This window comes from Cydia pomonella, chromosome 3, assembly GCF_033807575.1.
Source record: "Cydia pomonella isolate Wapato2018A chromosome 3, ilCydPomo1, whole genome shotgun sequence".
In the NCBI taxonomy this organism is placed as follows: Eukaryota; Metazoa; Arthropoda; class Insecta; order Lepidoptera; family Tortricidae; genus Cydia; species Cydia pomonella.
The window spans coordinates 15381760-15407968 of NC_084705.1; the positions used below are offsets into that span (position 1 = coordinate 15381760).

Below are 26209 nucleotides of genomic sequence, written 5' to 3' on the forward strand. Positions count from 1 at the left end.
AATGTGTCTTCAAAGAGCACAGAACGCCATCCTTCATGTGACTTCCGACGCACCGTGGTTCACCCGAAACTATGAAATACACGATTATCTCAGTTAATATAACCACCATAAAGGAAGAGATCAAAACATTCCGAAAAAACTATATTGAGCGTCTAGCAAGGCATCCTAACCTACTGGCTTCAAAATTACTGGATAGGACAAACTGTACACAGACTTAAAAGGAAGCACATCGTGCACAGTTTTGTAAGCGTATTTAGGATCACTTTCCGATCGTTTGTATAGTATGGCGCTCAAAAGAGGTATACTTCTGAAAGATCGGTGACAGTGTATCCTAGTACTAGCAGATCTGACGATAGATAATTATTGTTGAAGGATAAGTACAGTAAACACTAACCCCCTTATTCATAAACGACTACTAAAGTTACGAAGCCGCTAATAATCGTTGGTCCCTTTCCGACGTATTGGTACGATGGAAAGGGACAAACGATTATTAGCGGCTTCGTAACTTTAGTAGAAGTTTATAAATAAGGGGGTAAAATATTGTATCAGAAACGATATGTTTTTTTAGGTGGATGTCCAAGCGTATGATCAAGGTGAACCGATGCTGTCTTCTGTCATCAGCCTGACAGTTTATGTGAGTCATTCCGCTACGGTACCTCCAGACGTAAGTGAAATTGCATATTCTTTATTATTTTGTTTTGATATTAGACGAAAACCTATCTAATAGTAGGTACCTTACGTACATAGATTTTACCCTTTTTTGCTTCTTTTGTTTTTTAACACAGCTTAATTTCTCTAAGTCTCATGGGTTTTTGATTTTCAATACATTTTTCATGAAATCTCCTGTCGCGTCCGTGGGATTTAGAGGTAACTTTTCTGCAGACGTGATATCTCGTTCGCGAGATGTTACTCATGTAACTTGAACTGAAAATATCTTGTCGCAGGTTGGTCTCGGATTTGCTGATACGTTGTACACAGAACACGTTGCGGAGAACTCTCCCAATGGTACACTAGTTAGGATCTTGCCTCTCCTGAACAAAAGAGAGCATTCTCCTGACACTCCGCTCAAATGTAAACTGACTGAAACATCCCAAAAAGGTATTATGTCTGTCTCTGTCTTTAACACATTTATTTTAAATAGTTTAATATTAGTTTTCAGTTAATGTACTTCTCTATTTTTTCTTATTATTATTTTATACTTTGTATTAAAATACGTGTCCTAATATTTTTTACTTTTTGCCAGATGTATTTTACGTAAAATTGACTGAAGAGCGCGACTGTGCCATTTATTTGAACACCAGCTCGCTCGATTACGAAACGCTCGCCGAATACTCGCTCGAGATACAACTAGAGTCGCTACAGGGTCTCATCAACCCCGAAAGCAGCAAGGCTAATGTAAAGGTGCACGTTACCGATGTGAACGACAACTCGCCCGTGTTTGTCGGTACCGACCAGTCCACTATACCGGCTGCTAAGGGGAAATACTACGCTATAGTCACTAAGGATATGCCCTTGGATACTGTCGTAGTACAAGTTAAGGTTAGAGTTACCTGCATTTTTTTTGCTCTGTGTTAGTTAGGTATTTAATAATTATAACATTACGTACGGCTAAATATATACCTAAAGAAGAATCAGACCAGCCACTATCAGTAAGAACGGCAGTAAGAACAAGTCTGTGCACATCACTATTCGTAAACCCGTCCAGGCGACAGCGGGGCGAAGACGCGCGGCGGGGCAGAGTGGCACAGTATGTTCCATTTCAATTTTTATAATTATTATTTTGCTTTTTTTCCAATACGCTAACAATAGTAATGTCATTTAATTACTTAAAAGTAATCTCAATCTGATTGATAGTGACTGGTTCAGCGAACCAAAATCGAACTTAAGGTGACGTCAAGTCAATACAGGTGCATTATTGTTGCGGGGCAGTGGTTGTGATAAGTGATAGTTGCCGCCGCATTACTGCCGCGATTATGACGTTCTATCCGTCACTCAATATACAAAGAAAATTTACAGATACAGCAGCGTTGCAGCAGCGGCAAAGACGCCACAACAATAATGCAGCTGTAGTTGATATCCGAACGTCACCTTTAGGCTTCACTGATGGCTGCCTGACATTTGCATGTTTTGGAAACATAATTAAGCATCATTCGAAAACACATTCTCTGCTAATATACCTACTACATTTTGACTTCTCTCTCTACAACGTAGTGATTATACGCTCTTTGACTTTCTAGGCCAAAGACTCTGACAGTGGGGCATTTGGGAAGCTAGAATACCAAAAAAACTCGTGGACAAAGGCGGCCGAGGAGTATTTCAGTCTCGACTCGGACACGGGGGTCATCAGCAACATCAAGACCTTCGAGAATGTGCCACAAGATGTATTGCCGTTCAAATTTAGTGTGACCGCGAGAGACAATCCTAAATCTTCACAGGATTATAACATTGCCAGGGCTTCTGTTGTGGTAAGTATCCAATACTATAATAAAAATGTGTTTCCATTCTATTTTCATGAGAAAAGGAGTTAATAGATATTTAGCCAAAGTTCCCCGAAATTCGTGCCCGCCGCCCCCGAAAAGACCTTGATACACACATTTAATAGTACAGTACCTGGGCGACCGAGCTTTGCTCGGTTATAACTATAGGTGATAATCTTAACTACATTTTTTTACTAAATTAAACTTGTCTAAAACAATAAAAATTAAAAAATTTATAAGCTTGAACATATATATAAAAAAAAAAAAGTTAATCACCGGGCGAAATTCGAACCCGTAACACAGTCCGCGTCTTAACCCGCTGGACCAGACGGACAGTGGCCGGCAATACGAAATTAGCGACCATATTCTGCGTCTAAAGAAAAGTGCGGGGCTTGTAGGCACTTCGCCAGTTCATTGAAGTAGGCTACCAATACGTTTTCCAAGAAAGACTAAACGTTTTTGCTGATTTTCCATTGAATAAAAGTTTCATATGCCGCCAATTATTTTTTACCCGATTTTGATGGTTAAAGGCTCTCGGCTCTTGCCTCTATTAGTATTACTGGCAGCGTTAATTTTATGTGATCTTCATTTTCAATGCTTGAAAATGACATTTTCGTCGTCGTTATTTTTTTTTACGCACGATTCCAATGCGCGCGCAAGGCAAAGGCGCGATCGAAATCGACAAACAGCCAATGAAAAATATTTAAAAAAGCTAATATTTTCGTATTTCTACTCGACGGATGGAGATCAAATCAATAAAATGTTATGTTTATTCATTAATGTAATTTACGCGATAATTTAATCTATAAATTATGTTTGGTGTGATAATAACTCTTTGAACTAACATTTGAAACCTTATAGTTGGTTAAAAAAAATGTATTACTCGACAAAATTAAGAAGGCTCCGTTTCCATGCATATTATTAGCAACCTTCTTAACACAGTCGGATAATATAACGAAAAAGCACGAGTGTTATAATATACTGAAAAAGGACGTGTGTTTAATATCTAGGATTATGAGCCAAAAATCGGTGGAATAAAAACGTCGTTTTGAGCAAGTGTGTTGAAAAAAAAGTAATTTCAGTCTGTATATAAGTATAAAGAAAGAAATACAGAGCATAATGCTCTTTATTTTTCATGGAAAGAACAGACAGGCAGTTTTAAGACATTGTCATTTTCAGATCAACCTCCTCCAAAAAGAAAACCAGATAGTGATGGAAGTATCGTCACTGGACTCCGAAGCACTGCGACGACGTTCTCGAAGCGTGCTTGACGCTGTCGAGAAGCGAAGCGGACTCGTCGCAGGACTCGAGAAACTCACCGCCAGGCACTACATTGGCGAGAACGGCACGCTGGAGAGTGATGACCGAGGCACCGACATATGGCTGTACCTGCTGGACCCTACTACCGGCAAAATATTAGCGAGGGAATCCAAATCAGTTACAAAGTAAGTGTATGAACTTTAAGTGTTAGATGTCAATGTGGCACTCACTTCTTCTTGTTTTTTTCTTCTTTTTTGTAAAAGTTTCTCTTCTGTATTCTGTGTACAAGTGGGTTTAGGAAACTCACCTCTCGACACTTTATCGACTCGAGGACGATAACCAGTGCACAGATAATAACAGGGAAGCTGAATCCATATGCAGTCTTTGCGGATTATCGGGACACACCATCAAAGAATGCACTAAACTGTCTGAGCCTCCGAAATGCGCTACGTGTATGCGTTTTAAAAAACCATCCGACCTCCAAATAAATTTAAATAACATAGACTACGAGGGCGCCTAAAACGCTTCGCTCTCTAAAAAACTACTAACTTGTGTAGCGTGTCGCTACATCTAGTTTGTGCTTGAACAGTTCGCTTAGTTGTTTGGTAGTTTTTCGCTGTTATTGATTCACGCGAGTACCGTTAGATGGCGCTTATATCAAAGCTCGGCTTTTGCCTTACCGGGATATGTAACCTTTAACTTTTTGATAAAAAAAATTATGGCTGGTAGCAATTAAATAAAGAGAGTATTTGCGCTAATTTTGAATTTAAATTTTGGAGGATTCGAGATTGTCAAGATGGAGAATAGCGACATGGTCACTTGTACAAAATGCAAATTTAGATTAATGGTGTCAATGTGATACCATAAACGAATTTGGCACTCCCGATTTATATGAAAACGATACCAAACATGACTTCTGAGTATGGAGTGTGGAACTTCTGAGCTTCACTAATGTAGATATCAAGACAAAATTGAGAGCCCCAAGTAAACTTTCAAGAGAGGATATTTTGAAAACTATTCAAGATATCGAAACCCTTGACTAAAATTTAAACTTGTAGCAAATCAGCTTTTTTTTTTGTGTCAGGAAGTCATGTCGCTAAGACGCAAAGTTTCCATGTCATAGGTTAAAAACTGAAAAATGGGACCTCCAAACACCCTTCCCCCGGCTCAAGGGCCGGGGACTTTTGATATGTTCACCTCCTAACTAGTCCAAACAAGTTACGGAGTCAAAAATTGTGTTCCAAGCATTTCATTCTATACCTTCTTGTTGCTTGGCCTATTATCAAAGTTGAAGTTAATTGATTCGTTGTTATTCACCTACATTCTTGTTACTAATATAATCATTATTGTTTTTAGGGTTCCGTACCCAAAGGGTAAAACGGGACCCTATTACTAAGACTCTGCTGTCCGTCCGTCCGTCAGTCCGTCTGTCACCAGGCTGTATCTCATGAAATATCACATGAATTTTCACAGATGATGTATTTCTGTTGCCGCTATAACAATAAATACTAAAAAGTACGGAACCCTCGGTGGGCGAGTCCGACTCGCACTTGTCCGATTTTTTGTCAATAAGCACCTAACTTACACTATATAGACCTCCTAACACGAAATACCTAATTATTAAGTTACTTAGTTTAGTATGTAAAAATTATGTTAGAGCCAGTTTAAATTTTGGGATATTTACAATATTTAAGTACCATGTAAGCGTTTTATGATTGTCTTAATTTGATTTCATTTCAAATTTTAGTTGTTTCCTTGTGTTAGCTGGCAGAATTGACTTTTACATGATGATTTCGAATGATAAATATTTAATGACGTTTATTTGGATTTGATTTAGTTTGATTTTTTTTTGATTGATTCTTACAGCTAATATTTTCTTCGGGTTGGTGTAATGAGAAATTTTGTTTCACTCGGGAACAACATTTGTTTAACCCTCGTGCCTTGAAACTTGCAATATTAGCACGAGTGGTTAAACAACACCTTTGCCTCCTTGTAAAACAAATAACTATTATCTTATCTTAATATATGTACTTGAGTATCGACAAAATTATTATTATTAGGTACGAGTATTAGCCACAGACTCTGTGCGAGTATGGCGAACTGATTTAAAGATAAAGGTATAACTAAATTACAATCGAAAACTAACCGAAATATGCGTATAAATAAATATTTACGAGTAGTATTTTACTTTTATCCTCTATAAGTACCTACATATAAAGCTACTTAACATGTAGCGGCATGTGTACGGTCATCAAGTAAATCGTGTCTGTTCACACGGTTAATTCGGCGCCTTTTGTTTAACGATGTCTTATTTCCGCATCGCTTTGTATCTGTACTAACATATTTATGAGTCTAAAGTTACTTGAAATAAATTACTAAATAAAATAAATCTGGGGCGTTTCAAGTCATATTTTCGTAGAATATTGGATCTCGAGGACGTATTTCTTGCATGCAGTTGACAACTGTTGACATATTGTTATTTTACTTTTCCAAAGTAAACCAAAGACAGATTATTATCTTAATACCTACATTCACTGCTACGGTTTTGCCGAAAACGATTAAATAGAGAATTCGTCTTGTAGGTCGCTGACATTGAATGTGTTAAAATGTCAAGAAGACGAATTTAATATTTTTGTTTTTTTACTCTAATTTACTTTACGCCATTCCTGTCTTTTGATTCCTAACGATTGCCTAGTTAACGGTCAGCTTTCCGGTCCCTCTGTAGTAAGGGCCACCCTACACTAGCGTCGCCCAAGCGTTGGCCTGTAATCAGCTCTATGGCTGCTACTCGACGCAACGTTGGCGCAACTGCGCAACGACGCTATTTTCTATAGCGCTGAGTAGAGTCCGACGCTTAAAAAACGCTAGTAGGGGTGGCCCTTAGTGGGAGGAAAGATATTCTAAATAGCCGGTTAACATTTCCCCAGAGCGATAGACGGCGGCCTGAACGAGGCGGTGTCCTCGCGCCTGTCGGCGCCGGTGGCGCGCGTGCGGGCGCCGCTGTCGGCGCCGCCGCCGCCGCGCCGGCCGCAGCTGGCCGCGGCGCCGCTGGCCACGGCGCTGCCCGCCGCGCTGCTCGCGCTCGCCGCGCTGGTACTCGTCGCCGCCACCGCCGCCACCGTTTACATCTGCGCCTCGTGGAATAGGTGAGCGCCGCACATACTTTAAGTGATGTTTACACATTAATTAGTATTTAGTGCGAGTTTATACATTTTATATTTGCGTTTAGTGGCAGATTATGACTAAACACTAATCAATATGAAAGCGGGAGGCCAATTCGAACATAATACATTTTACCTCTCTTATTGGCGCTATTCCGAATAGATTGTAAGGGAGTCCGGACGAAAAGACAACAGTAGTGTTTTCAAAAGCGACCGCCATCTTTCCTTATAAAGTAGAGTAAATTCGAGAACAGTGACTGTACAAGGTGATTATTCAAATTATTACAAGAATTTATAACAGCAAAATATATGTAAAGTTAAAAAAAAAAACGTTCTTTTAGTTTTATAGCTAAAATAGCTGGCACTTTAATGAGCCATATGTTTTGAGGCCACTGGACTGCCAAACAACAACTTTAGACAACCCAGGTTACTGCATAATGTCGTACTTCAGTTGTCAAACTCTTAACATGAATTGTCTTAAGACTAAACATCTCATCAATAAATGAATTACGTGTGTTCTAAATTTAGATGAACATTCTCCGGTGACGCCCAATTTTCCAAGTAATTGATTTTATTATTGTTATTTCCTCAGATATAAGAAGCACAAAGAGCAAACGATCCAGCAGTACGGTACGCTCAGCATGTCGATGCCGCCGCCGCGCCCGGCGTCGGGCTACGCGTCCAGCGAGGACGACCCTGCGCCCCGATATGAGACGCAGGTATGGTGACGGATGACATCCGTCTTTTCTAAATTATAATTAAAATGTATATGCCTCTTTAAATATAAAGTTATGCTTAGACTTTCTTATAGAAGTTATTATGTTTTAGGTTTTAAACATGGCGGTGGATGATGCGGATTTACAGCTTGACTTCAGTCCTAACAACCATGCATTTAATATACATAACGTGCAATATCTTTCGAAAGACAACGGTAAGATATTCAATGCATACTACTAATGAATCAGTCGTTTATAATGTATATTATCAAATTTCGCTAATAGTAACCGAGAAGATATAATGTATAATTTTCTTGCACAATATGGAAACCTTTTTACAAAGTACACATCCACAGAATTGAGCGACTTCAAAAATAGGACTGGACTAGCTTATACTGCTGACTATGCCAATACGTGTAAACGTTTAAATATTCAAACTTTTAGTGACTGTCGAGAGTCCACTGATTCCGTTTTGCTTTTTAAAATTTTCCATTCACAATTAGAAGCCCCTATTCTTTTACATAAAATCTGTTTTAGAGTTCCGCGAAGACGTGAGCGCTGCTGTCGTAAAAGAAACTTATTTTTTATTCCATTCAGCAGGACCGGTGGGAATGTATTTATCAAACGCTCATGTAATTTTTTTAATGAGAATCTATAACTTAATGATATAGACATTTTTAACTGTTCACTAACACAACTTAAGAATGTATTTAAATATTGAATATAACTGGAATATATATATTATATATATATATGAACAAAATGTTTTTGCATGATTAATTATTTGCACCGGTTATCCAGGTTTTTGCAACTTTTGTTTATTTATTTATTTAAAACTTTATTGCACAAAAGAAAAACTTAATGTACAAAAGGCGAACTTAATGCCATGAGGCATTCTCTACCAGTCAACCTTAGGGCAAAGCAGAAAAGATTGTAGGCGGTTTGTTAATAGAAATATAAAAAAATAGTTAATAGAAATGTGAAAAATATGACATTCATAAATTACTCAATCCGCATACCCAGGTGAACGCAGCCCAACACTATCCGAAACAGCGACCACGGCGCGAGCGTCCAGCGTCAACGAGAACGGCACGCTCAACAACCACCACCAGTTCGACACGATGGCCAACAACACGTTCGCGCGTCCTCAACACAACACGCAAACGCTCAACAGGCGCGCGCCCAACAACCACGCACTCAACAACGCGCTGGGCACGCTGCCGAGAGTCAACAACAACAATGTGGGCGGCGGACTGCTCGCCACCACGCTGGGGAGGAAGATGAATGGAGGCAATAATCACAAGAAGAAGAGCTCACCTATTATGGCCTATGATGATATACCCGGATTGCAGAGGTGAGTTTCATATTTATATATGAATTATTTTTACATGTGTGCCTTAGACAGAAGGTACCACTTAACCGGTCGCTGACAAAATACTCGTAAGTAATACTTTTTGCTTAGAATCCGATGTCTAAATATTGTTAAGTTTCAATTTGATCACAGCTTGGACAAAATATAAATGATAGACGATATCTATTGTTAGTACAGGTCGTTTCACGAAAGCTGGCACGAATGGAATGGACGAAACTTTCACTGCATGAATGTCACATGTATCGGCATACAGTCAGAGTCGCAATTTATTGGTTAATGTCATACATACATAGATATTTTCATTCACTCATTCGTTCCATTCGTGACAGCTCTAGTGAATTGACCTGTATATTGCTCCTATCATTTGTTGTTCGTTGTTCCAATATTGAATAGGATCGGATATAAATTACAAAATTTTGCGTTAGTTTGTTCTTTGTTTATTCGAGTCTTTCTGCTTTGAAGTATTGAAGTTTATTAGGTCGACCGAGCATTTTACATTTTACTGCCCTTAGGTACCAACTTAGCTGAAAAGTTTCATTTTAATAATGCCTTGTCACAATAGGCCTGTGTCGTAAATTTCAAAAATGGCTTATTTCGATAGTTTAGTACCTGTATTACCCCAAAAAAATAATATTTCATGATAAAAATTATATTTAAAACACATATTTTAAGTTTGAAAAAAATATTTTTAAACTAACGTAAAAACACAAGAAAGTGTCATGGCGTCGTGAATGACGTCACATGGTTGCAAGCGATTGTGTTCACTTACGGCGAAAGTTTGTTTTGTTTAAATAAAAATGGAAACTTCGTATTTTAAAAACTGTATAGTGCCCCAGTGTATAAATACAAGTATAAAAACTCGGACTAAATTATTCATACGTGTTCCGGTCAAGGAAAAAATGCGAAGAAAGTGGTTAAAACTGGCAAGGAGGAAAGATGCTCATTGTTTATCAACAACATCGAGAATTTATTTTTGTGAAGATCATTTCGATGTAAGTATTATTAAAAAAAGTAGTGACTTCATATTCAACTCGTAAATCTTAAGAAAAACCAAAGCTTTTTTTGTTGCCCTGGGAGCAAACAAACAATTATTTTCTAATTCTTACTTTCGAAATAGGCAATTAAAAACCCACTATTCCACAAACTTGCGATAGGGCTTAAGACACTAAGACAAAGTAGTGTCTTTCTTTACAATATCATCTCTCTATATTTACATTGTAATTCTAACCTCAAAATCAATTAATTTGCAATTGGTATACATTCCTTCAAATAATAATTGACTGCGTGCTAAAGTGAAATATACGTGAAAATGATAATAAGCAGTATTTTAGTATTGTTTATACTTACATAGAAGTTTTAACATTACGAAATTCCGATGAACAAAAGTCAGTGTTCGACGCGAAAAATCGGCCTAGCATAACAGCGTCAATTTTGGGTAAATTATTGCTGTTCGCTTTGATAAATCCAGGTTCCATGGCAGTTTATGCTAGTATTATCCGATATGGGTGGAAATAACACTCTCAACTTGTCGAAAAATGATAATAATAGAAAAAAAACGAAGTGACTTGTGCTGTTGTATGAAAATCATAACCAAACGTCAACAACAACAATGGCGCATATCACCATGTGACGTAATACGTTCTAATTGGCGTTCACGGCGGAGGGGCCAGGGGGGTATTTATTTGATTTTAATTTGTAAAAATAACAATAATCTTATTTTTTTATGAGGAATTATTTCGGTTTTCCTTGATTAAATATTACAATTTACGCCTAGAAACATTCATCCATTGGTTTCATTGTTAGTTGACACAAGCCTATTGTACAAAATAGTCGTAGTCTCATTTTCAATTTTGTGGATTCAAACGAACGTGTTTTTCTTCGCAGAGCGTCGGATAATGACAACGTGACGTTTGGAAAGAGAAATATCACTGGCTACGCATACGATTCGCCAGTGGAAACAACTACCGAGCTATAGAATATGAACGCTAAACCTTTCATTGAGTTGTCTTAATTGATGGAATTTCAAGTGACTTCTATAGTGAATCTCAAACTTTAAGAGAGACAAGGTGACCGTCCGTCCATAAAACATAGAACAAGAAATTATACGTAGAATTATATTTTGTGTTCAACGAATATTAATTATTACTGTGCGATGTGAGATACAGAATACGACTGAATATGCTTCAAGCTAGAAATTAATGTGAATAACGAATTTTTAGATATGTTTATACGTCATAAGTGTACTTACTTAGCAAAGGCTAGTCTTTTGTATTGGAGAATAATTTGTGCATAATAGGTATTTTATAATTGTAAATAGAGGCATTATTTTCATAATGTGTATATTTTTAGTAAGGGTACCTGAGGGAGAGACAGGCGCAACCATTTAAAAAAACAATGTTGTTTGTCTTAGATGCGTCGATATGTTGGCGTGTGCCATCTGGTGATATAATAACTGTCCGTCCATCTTCTAATAATAACAATGGTCATACTTTTTTTTTTAGGTTTTTTTGTGAACCTTACTGCCGAACCTTTTTATTTTTGTATGAATTTTGTGCCAGTTACTTATAAACGTAGATTTAATTTAATTCTGAAAAATTAACTTTTAGTATTATTAATGGAATAATGCTCAGTTTTTTACACACGTCACAGTACGTGGTATATTAAAATGAACCTGAATTACTTAAACAGACTATTGCATTTACATCGGCCTTATTGCTATTGGTTTAAGATCAGTACACGTCTCATTTTTAATTTGATATCATATGAGAAAAGTGTCAATTTTACTGCATTATCATAAGTAAACATAAGCGAAAATCCTTTCAAAATGTTATAAGTTATTTTTACAGCAAGACTTTTTGTTTACGCTACGAGGTTCAGTTCAGGAACTCTATTAACTTAGATGAAAATGGCTCTAAAATGTGCTTTGTGCCAAAAAGTTTACAACAATTACTATGATTTTAACATCTATTTATTATATTGGCTAGGACCTTAAAATGTTACCTATGAACTCCTTTGTAAAAAATTGTAAATGTATTAAAGTTTAAGTTATCATGGAAATTAAAAGATTGTATGATAATACTATTGAGGAATAGATTGTTAATATAATTCTTTAAATAAATTAATTTTATTTTCAGTGTTTTATTCTTTACTTAAGTAAGGTAGAAGTACTAGTGCTCGACGCTGCACTAGTCACCGACATGGGCACTTTATTTCATGGAAATATAAGTTTAATTTGAACAACGAAGATTTTTCTGTATTCGAACTTAATCCTTGTCAGTATCCGAGTACTAGTGCAGCGTCGAGCACTAGTACTTCTACCTTACCTAACTTTTAATTTATCGCGTGTGAACCTACGCTTTTACTTCTGGTGCGAAAGTTACTAAAATGGATTCCTATACATACTAGAACGCAAACAATGAATGGCTGTGGAAATTCTGATCGGGAGTTCTTGAAAACAAAATGTTTTAACGGAAATATAATAAAACAATGTAATTAACAAGTTTCTTTGCTGGTTTTATTCTCGTTTGTTGGGTACATTGCACCACATTATTTAAGAAAAACAAAAAAAAAGAAAAACGAATAGGTACAGTCAGCGTCAAATACTTTGTAGCAACCAAAGTAGCCAAATAGTTCGGTACACCATATATTTAGTATAGTGTACCGAACCATTTGGCCACTTTGACTGCTACAAAGTATTTGACGCTGACTGTACCTAAATATATTATAAATAATATGATTAAGATTTATTTCAAACCGGGCAATGTGTTGGCTGCTGTCGTATTTTGATTGAATTCGATGATGCTTCAGCTTATTCTTCTTCAGGCGCTGCGCGTTAAACGTCTAGCTAAAAATAGACCATTTATTATTTTACCCATTACTATTTATTACCATACCCATTGGGCTAGCGTGGGGGCTATACCGCAAGCTCCTGCGCATGACAGGAGGCCTGTGTTCAGCAATGGGAGGTATATAGGCCGAATTATTATTATTATTTAGTATTAATGACCAGGTTTTTACTGTAAACGACCTCATAAATAATAGTATGTATTAGATAATTTAAGCACGGTAAATCTATACGAATTAGGAAATATTATTCCGTTACACATCATTGTACCATTGTACAGTCAGCAAAATACAATTCGTAGCAAATTGGCCATTGTAATGAAAGAGTTCATAACATTTTATATAATTACTTTTCGTATTTTATAGTTTGATATACTGTTATTTGGAATAATGAAATATAATATATGGCATACTTTTATATTAACTAAGGGGTCATCCATTAATTCATCACACGATTTTATAGGTTTATTGACCCCTCCCCCCTCCTTGTCACACTTGGTCACATTTAGCAAACCCCTCCCCCCCGGTGTGACGTCACATTTTTGGCAATTTTTTTTTCAACAAAATCGGAGTGAAAAAAAAGAACGGAGTGAGCTTCGTAGGCAACTTCAGTTGTGTTTTGTTAGCGGTCGTAACCGGCATGTATCCGACTTATCCGTTATAATGTAATCCTTTAATTCCGTTTCCCCGTTTTACTCGTTTGGCTGAATGCGACAGGAGCGCGATGCCACAAAAAAAATCGGCATGTACTCCCAAAGAAATATCATATATGAGTGGAAAACAAAAGAGGTACGTAAGTACAAAGTTTTTATTCACTTTTGGTTTTATTTTTTGATGAAATGAGTGCATTACTATACCAAAACTCTAAGTAATTTTAGTAATTTGTTATTATTTTGTCGCGGCAGTATCACTCATGTTTCGACTTGACAGGAAGTAGTTCGAACATTGTCTATGAGATGGCAGTAATATCGCGATGTTTAGAGTGGTATTGCAATGTTTAAAATTGCGCACTTCGGGTGTGTGTATAATTGGGCGCGCAATTTTACACGTCCGAATTTTTAGTAGGTAAATTGCCTCCTTCAAAACCGTTTATAGCACCTGCACCTATATCTGAGAAGCCATCACCTGTTGTGGAAGCGAGGTCTAGTCTTCAAATAAGTTCAGCACCGTTTGGCTGACCTAATTCCATTGCCAAAATCTACACAAAATAACCGGCCAAGAGCATGTCGGGCCACGCTCAGTGTAGGGTTCCGTAGTTACTCTTCCGTCACAATAAGCTAAACTGGAGCTTAAAGTATAGTAAATTGTTAACCAAGGGATGAAACGGTACCTTTCACCCGAGTTAAACAAATAGGCAAATTTGCATAATCAATACCTAATTAAAGTAAGTAAGTCTTTTTACTATGAAGGGAAAACTTTTTGCGATAACTCAAAAACTGCTAAACTGATCATATCCGCTATAGTTTTCATTTAATGTCTTTCTTAAGCTCTACTTCCACGATTTTTTTCATATTTTTTGGACCTATGGTTCAAAAGTTAGAGGGGGGGGACACATTTTTTTTTCTTTCGGAGCGATTATCTCCGAATATATTCACTTTATCAAAAAATGTTTCTTGAAAACCCCTATTAGTTTTGAAAGACCTTTCCAACGATACCCCACACTCTAGGATTGAAGCGAAAAAAAAATTTCACCCCCACTTTACGTGTAGGGGAGGTACCCTAAAAAAAATTAAATTTTTAGATTTTATTGTACGACTTAGTCGGCTTTATTGATTTATATATCCATGCCAAATTTCAGCTTTCTAGCACTAACGACCACGGAGCAAAGCCTCGGACACAGACAGACAGACGGACATGGTGAAACTATAAGGGTTCCTAGTTGACTACGGAACCCTAAAAAGGAGTTCTAATCGGAAACACAAACAATTAGAAGTGATTAGCAGTTCACCATATAAAATAAAACTAGAGAAAAAAAATTAACAGAAAAAAAGGGAAATCTAAATCTTAACCGAAGCCTCTGATCTGAAGCAAAATACATAAAAAACGAAACTAAACCAAGATTTGGAGGTGCGGTGGGTGCAACGAAGTGTATAAGGAGCCAATAATAGAAGACTGGATTGCGTGCAATACATGTAAGGAGTGGTGGCATGAAAACTGTTCAGACTACGATGGCTCCGGCGCTTTTATTTGTGATATGTGCAAATAATATAGTTGCGCAATCTTATCGATCTCAACGCGCAAGTCAGTTATGTAAACATGAAAGAGTACTGTCAGACGGAGTTACATAAGTCACAGAAGACGAGGCTACTGCAGCTTGTGCACAAGGTGAAAAAGGCTAAAAAGAAGAACAATTCCAAATTACACCTACTCTATTACTATCTTGTATACCCAATTTACTATCAGTTTTTTTAGAATAGAATATTTTTTATTCGTAAACACAAACAAGTTACATAAAATTACATAATATAACAAAAACAAAGAAAGTATAAAGTGCCACGAAATGGCCTCATCTCAGCATGTTGCTGGTGGCTTCTAGCGCTGATCTTCCGATGAGACCATCAAGTGAGAAAAATCACGACATGTAACACACAAGAAGTAAAAAGACATAAAATAATATAGAGTGAACAAATTTTATATATCAAGCATCGTAAACATATGTAACACTGTATCGGTCCGGTCCAACCATAATAATTAATATTCCGGTGTATTGTTCCCACGGCGCACGGAACAATTAAAGTGATAATATTATTTGCCAACTGAAATATGATAACAAAAATATGTTTTTCTCGATTTGTTATTTTCAATGCAACAACAGCTGTACAAATTATAATTCTTTTTGTAATATAGTGGAACCTTGATAGAACGAATCTGATGGGAAACGCCAAAAAGTTCGTGTTAATTGAGTTCTAGTCTTAAAGACGGTACAGACTTATAGAGGTTATTATAGGTTTTAATTCCGCCTTAAAGAGGTAGAGATAAAATTATGAAATAATCTTATTACAGAGGTAATTTTAAATTACCTAAATTACTAATTTAACATACTTACGCATAAAGTACAGTCTTAAGGATGATTCGCGTTACGCTAGACAGGGCCGGAGTCGGGCCGGAGCTTCCGGCGCTTCGTTTTCTATGGAAAGCTGGTTCGTGATCACCGATCAGCCGTCACTGAAAATGACGCGTCGGACGCCTCGAAGCCTCGCCGGAAGAAAATAATAAAGGAAGACTCACGCCCGACCGAGCCAAGTTTTCTAAGGAAAGGACCACGTGATCACCGATCAGCCGTTATATAAAATGATGTGTCTGACGCTCCGGAGAGGCCCCGGCCCGGTCTAGCGTGAGTCATCCTTAATCGTCCTATGGCGGTTATCACACTGCCGCCGCATTTCGTTGCGGTGCGGCGAATTCGCGTGCGGCGATATAATTACTGTTCCGACATTTACTTTCCTTTACAGTCTCCTAGTCTTGTCGGTAGTGACCCTGCCTAAAAGCTGGAGGTTCCAGGTTCAATTCGAATTGTTCATTACGAATATTCGTTCTTGAGTTATGGTTATCTATGTATCTAATTATATGTATACTTATATATATTAGTATGTTTATCGTCGCCTAGTGCCCATATTATAAACTTCGTTTGGTTTGGGGCTAGGTCGATTTGTGTAACATTGTCCCCAAATATTAACTATGTATTTATTTTGGTAGCGGTAGTTACCACCCTTTGCACTTATGTGTAGACAATATACTCGTAGTTCATAATATCAAACACGTTAACTCAACATAACCTGCTTTTATTAAAATAATAAACTCATGCATTTGCATTGTATGCATGCGTTGTTTGCATAATGTATGTACAAATGTATAAAAGAGTCATAATAATAGATAATAAAGTAAAGTATTAAATAATTACACACTGATTCTTGTTATACAAATAATTTATTAAATTGTTGAATCTCAATTTTATACGAACAACAATATAAAAGTCTAGTTATATTTTACATTGTCACTGTTTCCTTAAATAGAACATCTAACATCTTAACAAATATTTACACAGGAAACTCTTTGGTCAAAAATATCATACACTCTATTTACCTACTGAGAGCAACAAATTAAAATAACCATCCACAGACCTTATCTCATTCAATAACGTTTAATAAAGGTCCGTTAATTGTATTGATGATGGTGTGCAAATATGTAGATGCAAAAACAGAATCCACCATACCGCTGGTCTAAAGACGTTGACGCACCATTTAGGAAATGTAACAACAAAAACGCAACGCATAAAAGGGCCCACTGATTACCAGTTCGCCGAACGATATCGGCTTGTCAGTTACTCACAAAAGCTGTCAATCGCGAATAACTGACAGGCCTAAATCGTCCAGCGAACTGGTAATCAGTGGGCCCCTTAAGACTAGGCACTGCGTATACGTTGCGTCAAGTATGATGTGATCGATTCTTAACTAGTTCAAACATTGTTTGGTGCAGACTGTATTCTTTCTGAGGTAGCCAGGGTTGCATCGACACTGAGGCTTGCAGCACTTGATAGCATTGGTGCAGTTAAACTTCGACCATATATTCTCGCAACCATCCGTAGGAGGACACGTAGGGGGGCATGGGTCTAGTGTTTCGTTAGAACCACAGACGCGAGGTGCTGCAATCAGAAAATAGAGGAAATTGGTTATTAGAATTCATAATCACAAAATTATAATAAATATACATAGAGTGTTTGGTAACTTGGTTCAAAACTTAAAAAAAAGGGGTGATTGTCATTTTAAACATTTTAGCCACATAATATTCTCGACGAAAGAAGGTATTTTTAGGGTTCCGTACCTCGAAAGGAAAAAACGGAAACCTTATAGGATCACTTTGTTGTCCGTCTGTCTGTCTGTCAAGACCATTTCTCTCAGGAACGCGTGGAGGTATCAAGCTGCAATTTATATCAAATACTCAAGTCTACTGTTCCTTGGATCTGTGAAAAAATCTAACTTACAAGCCAACGCAATCAAAAGATACAGCCGTTTATGCCGCATTTTTCCGTAAATTTTCGACACTCGCAAGGGAATCAAAACTTAAAGGGTCCCGTGAATTCAGAATCTTGAAATTTGGTACGAAGCAACGTTTTATAGCACAGATAAAGGAAAAAAATGCTAAAACCGTAAAATTTTGTACGGAACCCGCGGTGCGCGAGTTCGACTCGCACTTGACCGGTTTTTTATTACTAAAGAAAAATATCCAGAATTGGATCCTTATGGGTATTGGGTACCTTAAGTATCCGATGAGAATTTTCCTTACATCTAAATAATGCGTACGATTAATCACTTGATTAATGGTGCATTTTAGAGTTATGTTCGTAAGTTTTTTCTAGTTATAAGGCGAACGTTGTTTAATCAGGCTTCGAATCAACGAAATTACTAGGGAAAGGCCTCAAGATTGCTATTTATATTTTTTGGCAATCGTATTAAAACTAAAAAGGACTACGGTTACTCTCTCTGACTCATAAACTCTGCTGACTGAACCGACTGCACCTTAAAACGAATGCATACTTTCCGTCCCTACACCTAATGTGTAACATTAAAATATTACATTAGGTACAGCAACGCTGGGATTCGAAACATTTTTTTTGTCTTAATTCTACAGATGTAGGATAGTCATCTCTTAAAATGTACAATAACCTCTATTATTACTTGTACTCCAAAAAGTTACTTCTTTACTTACGGCAGTGTTTAGGGTTGATGCAAATGCCGTCCTCAGAGCGCACGAGGCCCTTGTTGCAGAAGCAATCCTCGACGCACTGTTTAGTGCAGGCAGTGCAATTGTCTCCTCTGTTCTGACAAGTCGGGGGACACGCGGTACCGCACTTCGAATAGGTTTCATTGTCATTGCAGCGAGGTGGCGCTGTTGAAAATATAATCATAAGTTATAGTTTTATCAAAATAAAACATTCAAATGTTGGCTTGACAAAAAAAGTAAGACTGTTAAGAAGTTCTATTTTTATATAACTTGATACTTGATATTATTTTCATGATTTTCATTCATATTATGTACTGCCTACTATACCAAAAATACTGCTGTTCCTACCCTAGTGTTAAGTAAATGTGGAGAATTTTTTTTGACAATTTTGAGAAAGCTTACTTAACTATTTATTAATTCAGGACCGGTATTAGGAGATATAAATCACAACTATGTAGAATACAACGAGGAAATGCCGCCAGCATCCTTGGTACAATGCCTCAAGGGCCTATTTTAGATATAAGCTAGTTATAGTAATCATCTGTATATATCCATTATGTATATTGTTATTGTCAATAAATAGATTCAACCATGTAGAATACAAGGTTTATTTCATGTGAAGCGAGTTATGATAGCATTTGATGATTTTTTTCCTTAGGCAAGTTATCGTGCCCGTAGCGCCAAGAACAAGAGAAGCCTTAAAAAGTGTTATGGCATACGCTGTCAAAGTGACATTTATGCTATACAATAAACAATGTTCTTACAGCACTGGCTGATGGGAACACAGGTGCCATTGTCGTGTCTCAGGTAACCTTCCTTGCAAACGCAGCCGGTCTCAATGCAGGCCGTGTGGCACATTCTACCGTCACTCCTGAGTCTGGTCTTGCAGGTCATGAGGCAGCTGTTGTAACATTCAGACACCACTTCATTCAGCGGACATACTACATTTTTAGCTGAAAAAAGGGCATAATTACAAAATATTAATTCGACGAACAAAGATGTTGACCATGCGCAAAGTGCGTGGTGGAAAAACTACAAGTGATGGCTGGCACCTTAAATGGAAACTATCATGGACAGGTTGTATCAATTTTTAATATCTTGGGGACAACATTAAAAAACTCAAAAATGCTCGTTTTTCCAGAGATAACACCTAGATTGTCTAGATTGTGTGTAGAAACCCCCATACAGCAAGTTTCATCGAAATCGTTAAAGCCGTTTCCGAGATCCCCAAAATTTATAAATATATATATTTACAAGAATTTCTCGTTTAAAGGTATAAGATAAGATATTATTGACCATACGTCAATTATTAAATAAATTAAGATTAAGTAGCACTTTTTCGGACATAGGTGGCGGGGGTGGTCGGTTAGTAAGGTGATGGTTCATGGTAGGGTGATATAAATAAATTTTGTGTCATGTCACAAGGTAATTTATATGTTACATACATAATATCTTGACGACCGGTTTGGCCTAGTAGATAGTGACCCTGCCTACGAAGCTGATGGTCCCGGGTTCAAATCCTGGTAAGGGCATTTATTCGTGTGATGAGCATGGATATTTGTTCCTGAGTCATGGGTGTTTTCTATGTATTTAAGTATTTATAAATATTTATATATTATATATATCGTTGTCTAAGTACCCTCAACACAAGCCTTATTGAGCTTACTGTGGGACTTAGTCAATTTGTGTCATAATGTCCTATAATATTTATATTTATTTATTTATATTTATATAAATAAGTATAGATTTTGTGACGTTCTAATTCAATAACAAATTTACAAATAATGCATTTATTACCTTTGAGTATTTGGATATCGATACTTACGGCATTTCTTCTTAGTAATGCACAATCCATCAGAGTTTCTGACGTAGCCATCATCGCAGAAGCAGGCGCTGGTTGGCTGACAGGGACCCATTATTGGTTCCAAGTGGTAGTTCTTGCAAGTCAGCTCGCACTTGAGTCTGTTTGTTTCATAATGTTCGTTGATGCCGCATACTGGTGGGGCTGGAAGAAATAAATCAAATAACTTGGTAGGTATCTAAATAAATAATAGTATTATTTTGTATCTACTATAAAGTTAGTTGGTGAAGATTTAGAAATCAGAATACCTGCTCGCAGTTGTTTTCAAGCGCCTAACTTTCGTAAACACATTTTCACGAATGTTCTTTAGATCTTGACGACTAAATTTTTTTTTCGGTAAACTACGATTTATGGAAAAGTATCGGAACTTACTTTGTACTTCAATATCAAATGTTACTCAAAAAATGTTTCTATTATTATTTTTTGCGCCACTTTACAGTACGGATATCTACCGTCTCCAATTCTCCCTCAATTGCTCAAGGGTTTAACTATAAGAGATCCCTTAAAGGGATAAGTTCGCCTTTGTACCACTGATGAGTGTTTAGTTTTCATTTTTGTACAATATTTTTTTTTTACAACTAATACTACTAGATACTACGACTACTACTACTAAAAATGCATAACATTCTTTATTTCAGTTTTATAATATAATATAAATTATTAAATTATTGTAACCTTCAGGCGTATTCGAATTTTTGTTATTCGATCTGTTTTCGATATGATGTGTCAAAAGTGACGTCTTTTGTTGAAAAAAATGCCACTTTAGACACTGACAGATCAGTATCATTTCGGAAACAGATAGAATACGCCTGCATAACGTTAATTCTGTCAAGATCAAGATGAGTAGTATATGAAAATCAGGATCCTTACAGGTTGGGCATTGGTGGCTAGGTATACAGGGGTCGTTGGCCGTCCCGTTCCTCAAGTAATCGGAGATGCAGTCGCAGCCGGGCTCGCACTTCGGCGCGCCACGGCAATCGTAGTCAGTGTAGATGGAGGCACATGTTTGTGGGGGGCATATTATACTACACGGGTGGTATACCTCGTTAGCTTTGCATTTTATTGGTAGAGCTAAAAAAATCCAAATGTTAAATATATTCGCATAAGGTGTTATATATATATTTTTATGACAATGACAACAAAGAGGCAAACGAGTAGACGGATCACCTGATGGTAAGCGATTACCGCCGCCAATGGACACAGGTAACACCAGAGGCGTTGTAAGTGCGTTGCCGGAATTTAAGATGGGAGTACGCTCTTTTCTTCAAGGTTTGAAGGTCGTATCGGTCCGGAAATAGCGCAGGCGACAGTTCATTCCACAGTTTAGCTGTACAAGGCAGAAAGTTTTTGGAGAAACGCACAGTTGAGGACTGCCAACCATCTAAGTGGTGAAGATGGAAATGTTGTCGCGTAGGGTGATGGCGAAAGGAAGCGGCAGCGATTCATCCGAACTATTCCTCAGAGCACTCCCCGATGCCATAGAAAATGCAGAGCGAGGCCACATCTCATAACATTTATTGAGTGTTTAGGGTTTATCACGTCTCATGAATCATCTACATGGTTAGGTACACGTATCATCTTAAAAAATATAATTTATATTAACTACTTAACAAATTAAATAAAAATCGAAAGTCAACGGACGCTATTTACTACGTAGGTACCTAACACGTAGCTAATATAGTCTGAAAAGCTTAATATCTTGGAAATCATTTATTTATTTTCGATCCCCGGTTAATACGGTCATTTTCGTTGCATATTAGCTCCTTTAGCTCCTTGAAAGAATACCTCGACTTAAAATCAGCCTGTATATGATCAATATATTGTAACCACGGTTTGATGAGACATGCACTGTATCCAAAGGAATATTCCACTAGTGGCTCTGTGAGTTGTAGACCTCAAAATTAAAAGTATTTACTTCGTTGAGTCATTATCCTTATATATTTTAAGTGCCATATACCCTACTGGTGCTGTCTTTTATGCCAATTAACGCCATTTTGATCTTTTGTTGAACAAACGATACGATAGAAAAATTCTATCTAACTAACGAACCAACACTTCACGAGGATCAGTTGAGAAATAAGACCTGCAGAGAAGAACATCTGGATATATGAAAGTATTTTTGCCCAAGTTGAAACAGAGACCTTCGCTAACGCAGTAAATATTTAATTTAGTTATTTTGAGGATGACATTGACTTATTAGATACATAGTAATTATGTATTCTGAATAACTAGCTTTAAGATTGTTAACTAAACAGTCTCTTGACGTGAAGCATGCATTTCATACACTTTTTATTTTTTTATTCTTTGACACTTGGAGAGACTTTACACCTCCAAATCTTATTAATGTCATTATTATTGTGTATTATTATTTTTCTCAGACCGTGGGGACCTTATACATATCCAAACTTAATGTTTTAACCGTGGAGACTATACGTCTCTGTAATATTGTATAATATACTTGACTTGATACATACTAGTTATGTATTCTGTAGCATTAGTTTATGAGACTGCTAGCTTAACAGTCCAGATGCGATTTATTTATTTAGTATAAATTTTATTTTGACACTTGGAGAGACTTTACACCTCCAAATCTTATTAGTATTAGTACTCTATACATTGGGGACCTTTTACATCTCCAAATTTTATTTATTTTATTATTTATTTCAAGATTATTATAATGTAAGATTTACCCAGGTATTGGTTGTTGTATTTATAAATGTTGTTATGTTTTTTTCATGTCACTATATGATGTTGCTAGTTATAAATGTTGTATTGACTTGTAAAAGAGCCCTTGAGGCCTACTTGCAGGATAAAATTTTGAATTTTTGAATATGCTTACCAACTTATATATGTATAACCACCTCGATACCTCTGATGATTTGCTGAACCTACTTACATAATTTCAGACCTAAGAGTAAACATGTTATCCCAGAAAAATGCAAAAGTAAATATGCCCAGGGAAAATATTTCTGAGTCAACAATCCCCTGGCAGAAATGTCAGGGCTTGGAGGCTACGATAAGTGGCTAAAGCTGTGTGTTTAGGACCACAGTGACCTATTGTCATAAAGTGCTTATGAGGCTAGAAAATTGTGGGTCGGAATATATTTCGTTTCAAATGGCTTGGTTCTGTGTTCGATGCGACTTATTCGCTCGATTAATTACCCTGTTATATTTACTAACCTGATTCATATATTTATAGTTCGTGTTATCCACGAAAACGCGCAGATTTGTCAAATCTAACCTTTAATAACATGGCATACGAGTGAAGACACGCGTCGTCGTGAATGACAAGATTTATATATGTGATGATATATATAACTTTTATACGGTTCTTTGCTTAGACTGTTTTCCTAGTATAATTTAGTTTATTTTTAATCATTTGTAAAGGTCTAGTAGAATCAAAACAAGCCAACTCTGCATGAGATTTTCAAGGACAAAGTGTGACCATATCATTATTAATGTCAAATTTATATGAAAATATGATACTTCTCTAACTTTGTTCTGTTCAAAGTCGCGTAGACGGGCTCTAATCACCGTTTTATGACATAGACGAATATTTTTCTAGCGAAATTGGTTATGTACTTACCTAAATAAAATTAACTATAATAAGTAAAGATTAAGTAGGGTTTAAAAGTGCAGGGACAAGTTATGAATGAAATCATTCATAAATTGTCCATGCAAATTTGGACCTGATGGTACTTATACATATATTATGACATACAAATTGAACGCGTAAGATACAGGTATACTGTATTGCTAGAGCAAGATCTCACAGCTGCTATACCTTACTTATTTTCTTATGAATAAAATGTATGGGATAATATATTTATTTAATTTATTTTCATTTAATCATTTATTTCAAGCAACTTTTAGACTCATAAAGTGTTAGTGATGTACTTTTAATGTCTGCATACTTGCTATATTGGCGTGACGGTTACTATATGATATTCAAGGAACTATTTACAAACTATTTTGTAAGTAGCCAGACCAATCGGAGGGGCCCAACCATCCCCCGGACACACATAAAGTTTCACACAGACACACATATAAACTTTACGCAACTTTACGTAACGCATAACTGATAGCTATGCGTTACGCGTAACGCATAGCTGATATGTTTGAAGTCGGTGCCAAACCAAATAGTAACAATACCAGTCACATTACAACTGTAGTAATGTCTATAAATCACATTACAACTGTAGTAATAGGTATTATAAACGTGGAATTAGTTCTGTCCGTCTCTTTGTTATCTTTTCACGGCTAAACATCTGAATAGATTTAGGTAAAATGTGGTATGAAGGTAAAAAGTTTAAGTCCTAAAGACGGTCCTTGAATTGTTTTATATTTTGAAATGAAGTTCTCTGGGACTGGCAATAAGTCAGTCTCAATTCCACACTTGCGTGCTATGGACAGTTCGAAAATGAGTAAAAATAGCTTTTTAAAAATTACGACGGCAAATAAACGCATTAGATTTATACTAATATACCGACAAACATGGTACGGACTGCGCTAAATTAAAAATTAAAATTCGTTTATTTCGAGTAACATAATGACTCGTACATATTAATTTGGAACATTAGACTTAAACACTATACTACAAATACGAGTACACATGCATTAATACCTACAATAAAATTATACAAAGAAAATTAAAGTTTTTAACTCATCAGTGGTTAACACATTGACAGTTATCTCAATGTGTTAACCACAGCGCTGCTGGGCGCATGGAGTCCACAGAAAAATGACATGTACGGGCAAAACTTGTCCGCAATCATTGCCAGGACGCTGTTGGAGCTGGCGCGCACGCGTCGCACCAGAGATGTGGCTCGCAAGCGCATGGTAGCTTTAAAACACGCCACCTGCGCCTCCGCAAACATTCCTGATGCGCCGCAGTATCGCGGCAGCCCCATCAGTGCCCTGAACGCGTTATTATATTGTACTTGTAGGGCCCTATACGATCTCAAGGTGTACCTTCTCCATAGACTGCAAGTGTAGAATGTTGTGCAAAAAGCTCTGAATAAAGTCACCTTACTTTCTTTTGAGCATCGAGCAAATCTGCGTGCAATCATGTTAGCTCTGACCGATAAGGCCCTACGTTCCCGTTCTATATCAGCATCGTCCTTGAGGTCGGTAGTAACGATATGACCTAGATACTTGAACTGGTATACCCTTTGCAGGGCAACCGTGTTAAGTTTGATAGGTGGTATTACAGATGGTATTTTAGACTCGACCCCAAAAACCATATACTGACTTTTATTAACATTATACTTGAGTCCGTGCGTGTGTGCGTAATCCTCACATACTTTAAGCAACCTTCTGATGCCGCAGACTGACGCACTCAACAGCACCATGTCGTCGGCATAGCTCACATTGTTCATATTAACCCCGTCTATGAGACAGCCCGCATGCATGCTGCTGAGCGCGACAATAAGCTCATTCATATATAGGTTGAAAAGCGATGGTGAGCTCAACCCCCCCTGCCTCACCCCACATTGCAACCTATACGTCTCAGACAATGTACCTGCCCATCTCACGTTGTTGATCTGGTTTCCATACCAATATCTAAATATACCTATCAAATCGGGCGCTAAGTTAATTCCCTCAAGTTTCTTCCAAAGTATATCGTAGGAATCCAGATCAAACGCTTTTGATAAATCTAGGTAACAGGCATAAACTGGCGTATTTCTATCAACATAATACGCTGCGGTATGCTTAAGGCACAGGATAGCACTTTCAGTTGACAGCCCGGGCCTAAACCCGAACTGGTTGTCATGCAATTAAAGGTTTTTATTCAACTG

At 37.1% G+C, this 26209-nt stretch overlaps 3 protein-coding genes across 3 annotated transcripts in view; 1 reads left to right on the plus strand and 2 right to left on the minus strand.

The window, feature by feature from the left end:
• LOC133516146 (cadherin-99C) overlaps nucleotides 1–12119 on the plus strand; it is a 149920-nt gene extending 137801 nt beyond the window's left edge. The window contains exons 23-32 of the mRNA XM_061848923.1: nucleotides 569–664; nucleotides 945–1098; nucleotides 1244–1539; nucleotides 2238–2465; nucleotides 3657–3922; nucleotides 6665–6883; nucleotides 7491–7617; nucleotides 7727–7829; nucleotides 8638–8968; nucleotides 10871–12119. Coding sequence (XP_061704907.1) covers nucleotides 569–664; nucleotides 945–1098; nucleotides 1244–1539; nucleotides 2238–2465; nucleotides 3657–3922; nucleotides 6665–6883; nucleotides 7491–7617; nucleotides 7727–7829; nucleotides 8638–8968; nucleotides 10871–10961 — 1911 coding nt within the window. The 3' untranslated portion in view covers nucleotides 10962–12119. The remainder of the gene's footprint in view (nucleotides 1–568; nucleotides 665–944; nucleotides 1099–1243; nucleotides 1540–2237; nucleotides 2466–3656; nucleotides 3923–6664; nucleotides 6884–7490; nucleotides 7618–7726; nucleotides 7830–8637; nucleotides 8969–10870) is intronic.
• Nucleotides 12120–16737: 4618 nt separating this feature from the next.
• On the minus strand, nucleotides 16738–24069 carry LOC133516152 (serine protease inhibitor swm-1-like). Its single transcript, XM_061848931.1, has 6 exons — nucleotides 21579–24069; nucleotides 21282–21482; nucleotides 20376–20555; nucleotides 19315–19503; nucleotides 18536–18715; nucleotides 16738–17471 (listed from the first exon to the last, which is right to left on the minus strand). Exons 3-6 carry the CDS (start codon nucleotides 20464–20466, stop codon nucleotides 17281–17283), a joined length of 651 nt encoding a protein of 216 aa, XP_061704915.1. The 5' UTR covers nucleotides 20467–20555; nucleotides 21282–21482; nucleotides 21579–24069; the 3' UTR covers nucleotides 16738–17280.
• Nucleotides 24070–25361: 1292 nt separating this feature from the next.
• Nucleotides 25362–25822, minus strand: LOC133516637 (uncharacterized). The gene is made up of 2 exons (XM_061849654.1): nucleotides 25493–25822; nucleotides 25362–25394 (listed from the first exon to the last, which is right to left on the minus strand). Exons 1-2 carry the CDS (start codon nucleotides 25820–25822, stop codon nucleotides 25362–25364), a joined length of 363 nt encoding a protein of 120 aa, XP_061705638.1.
• Nucleotides 25823–26209: the final 387 nt, after the last annotated feature.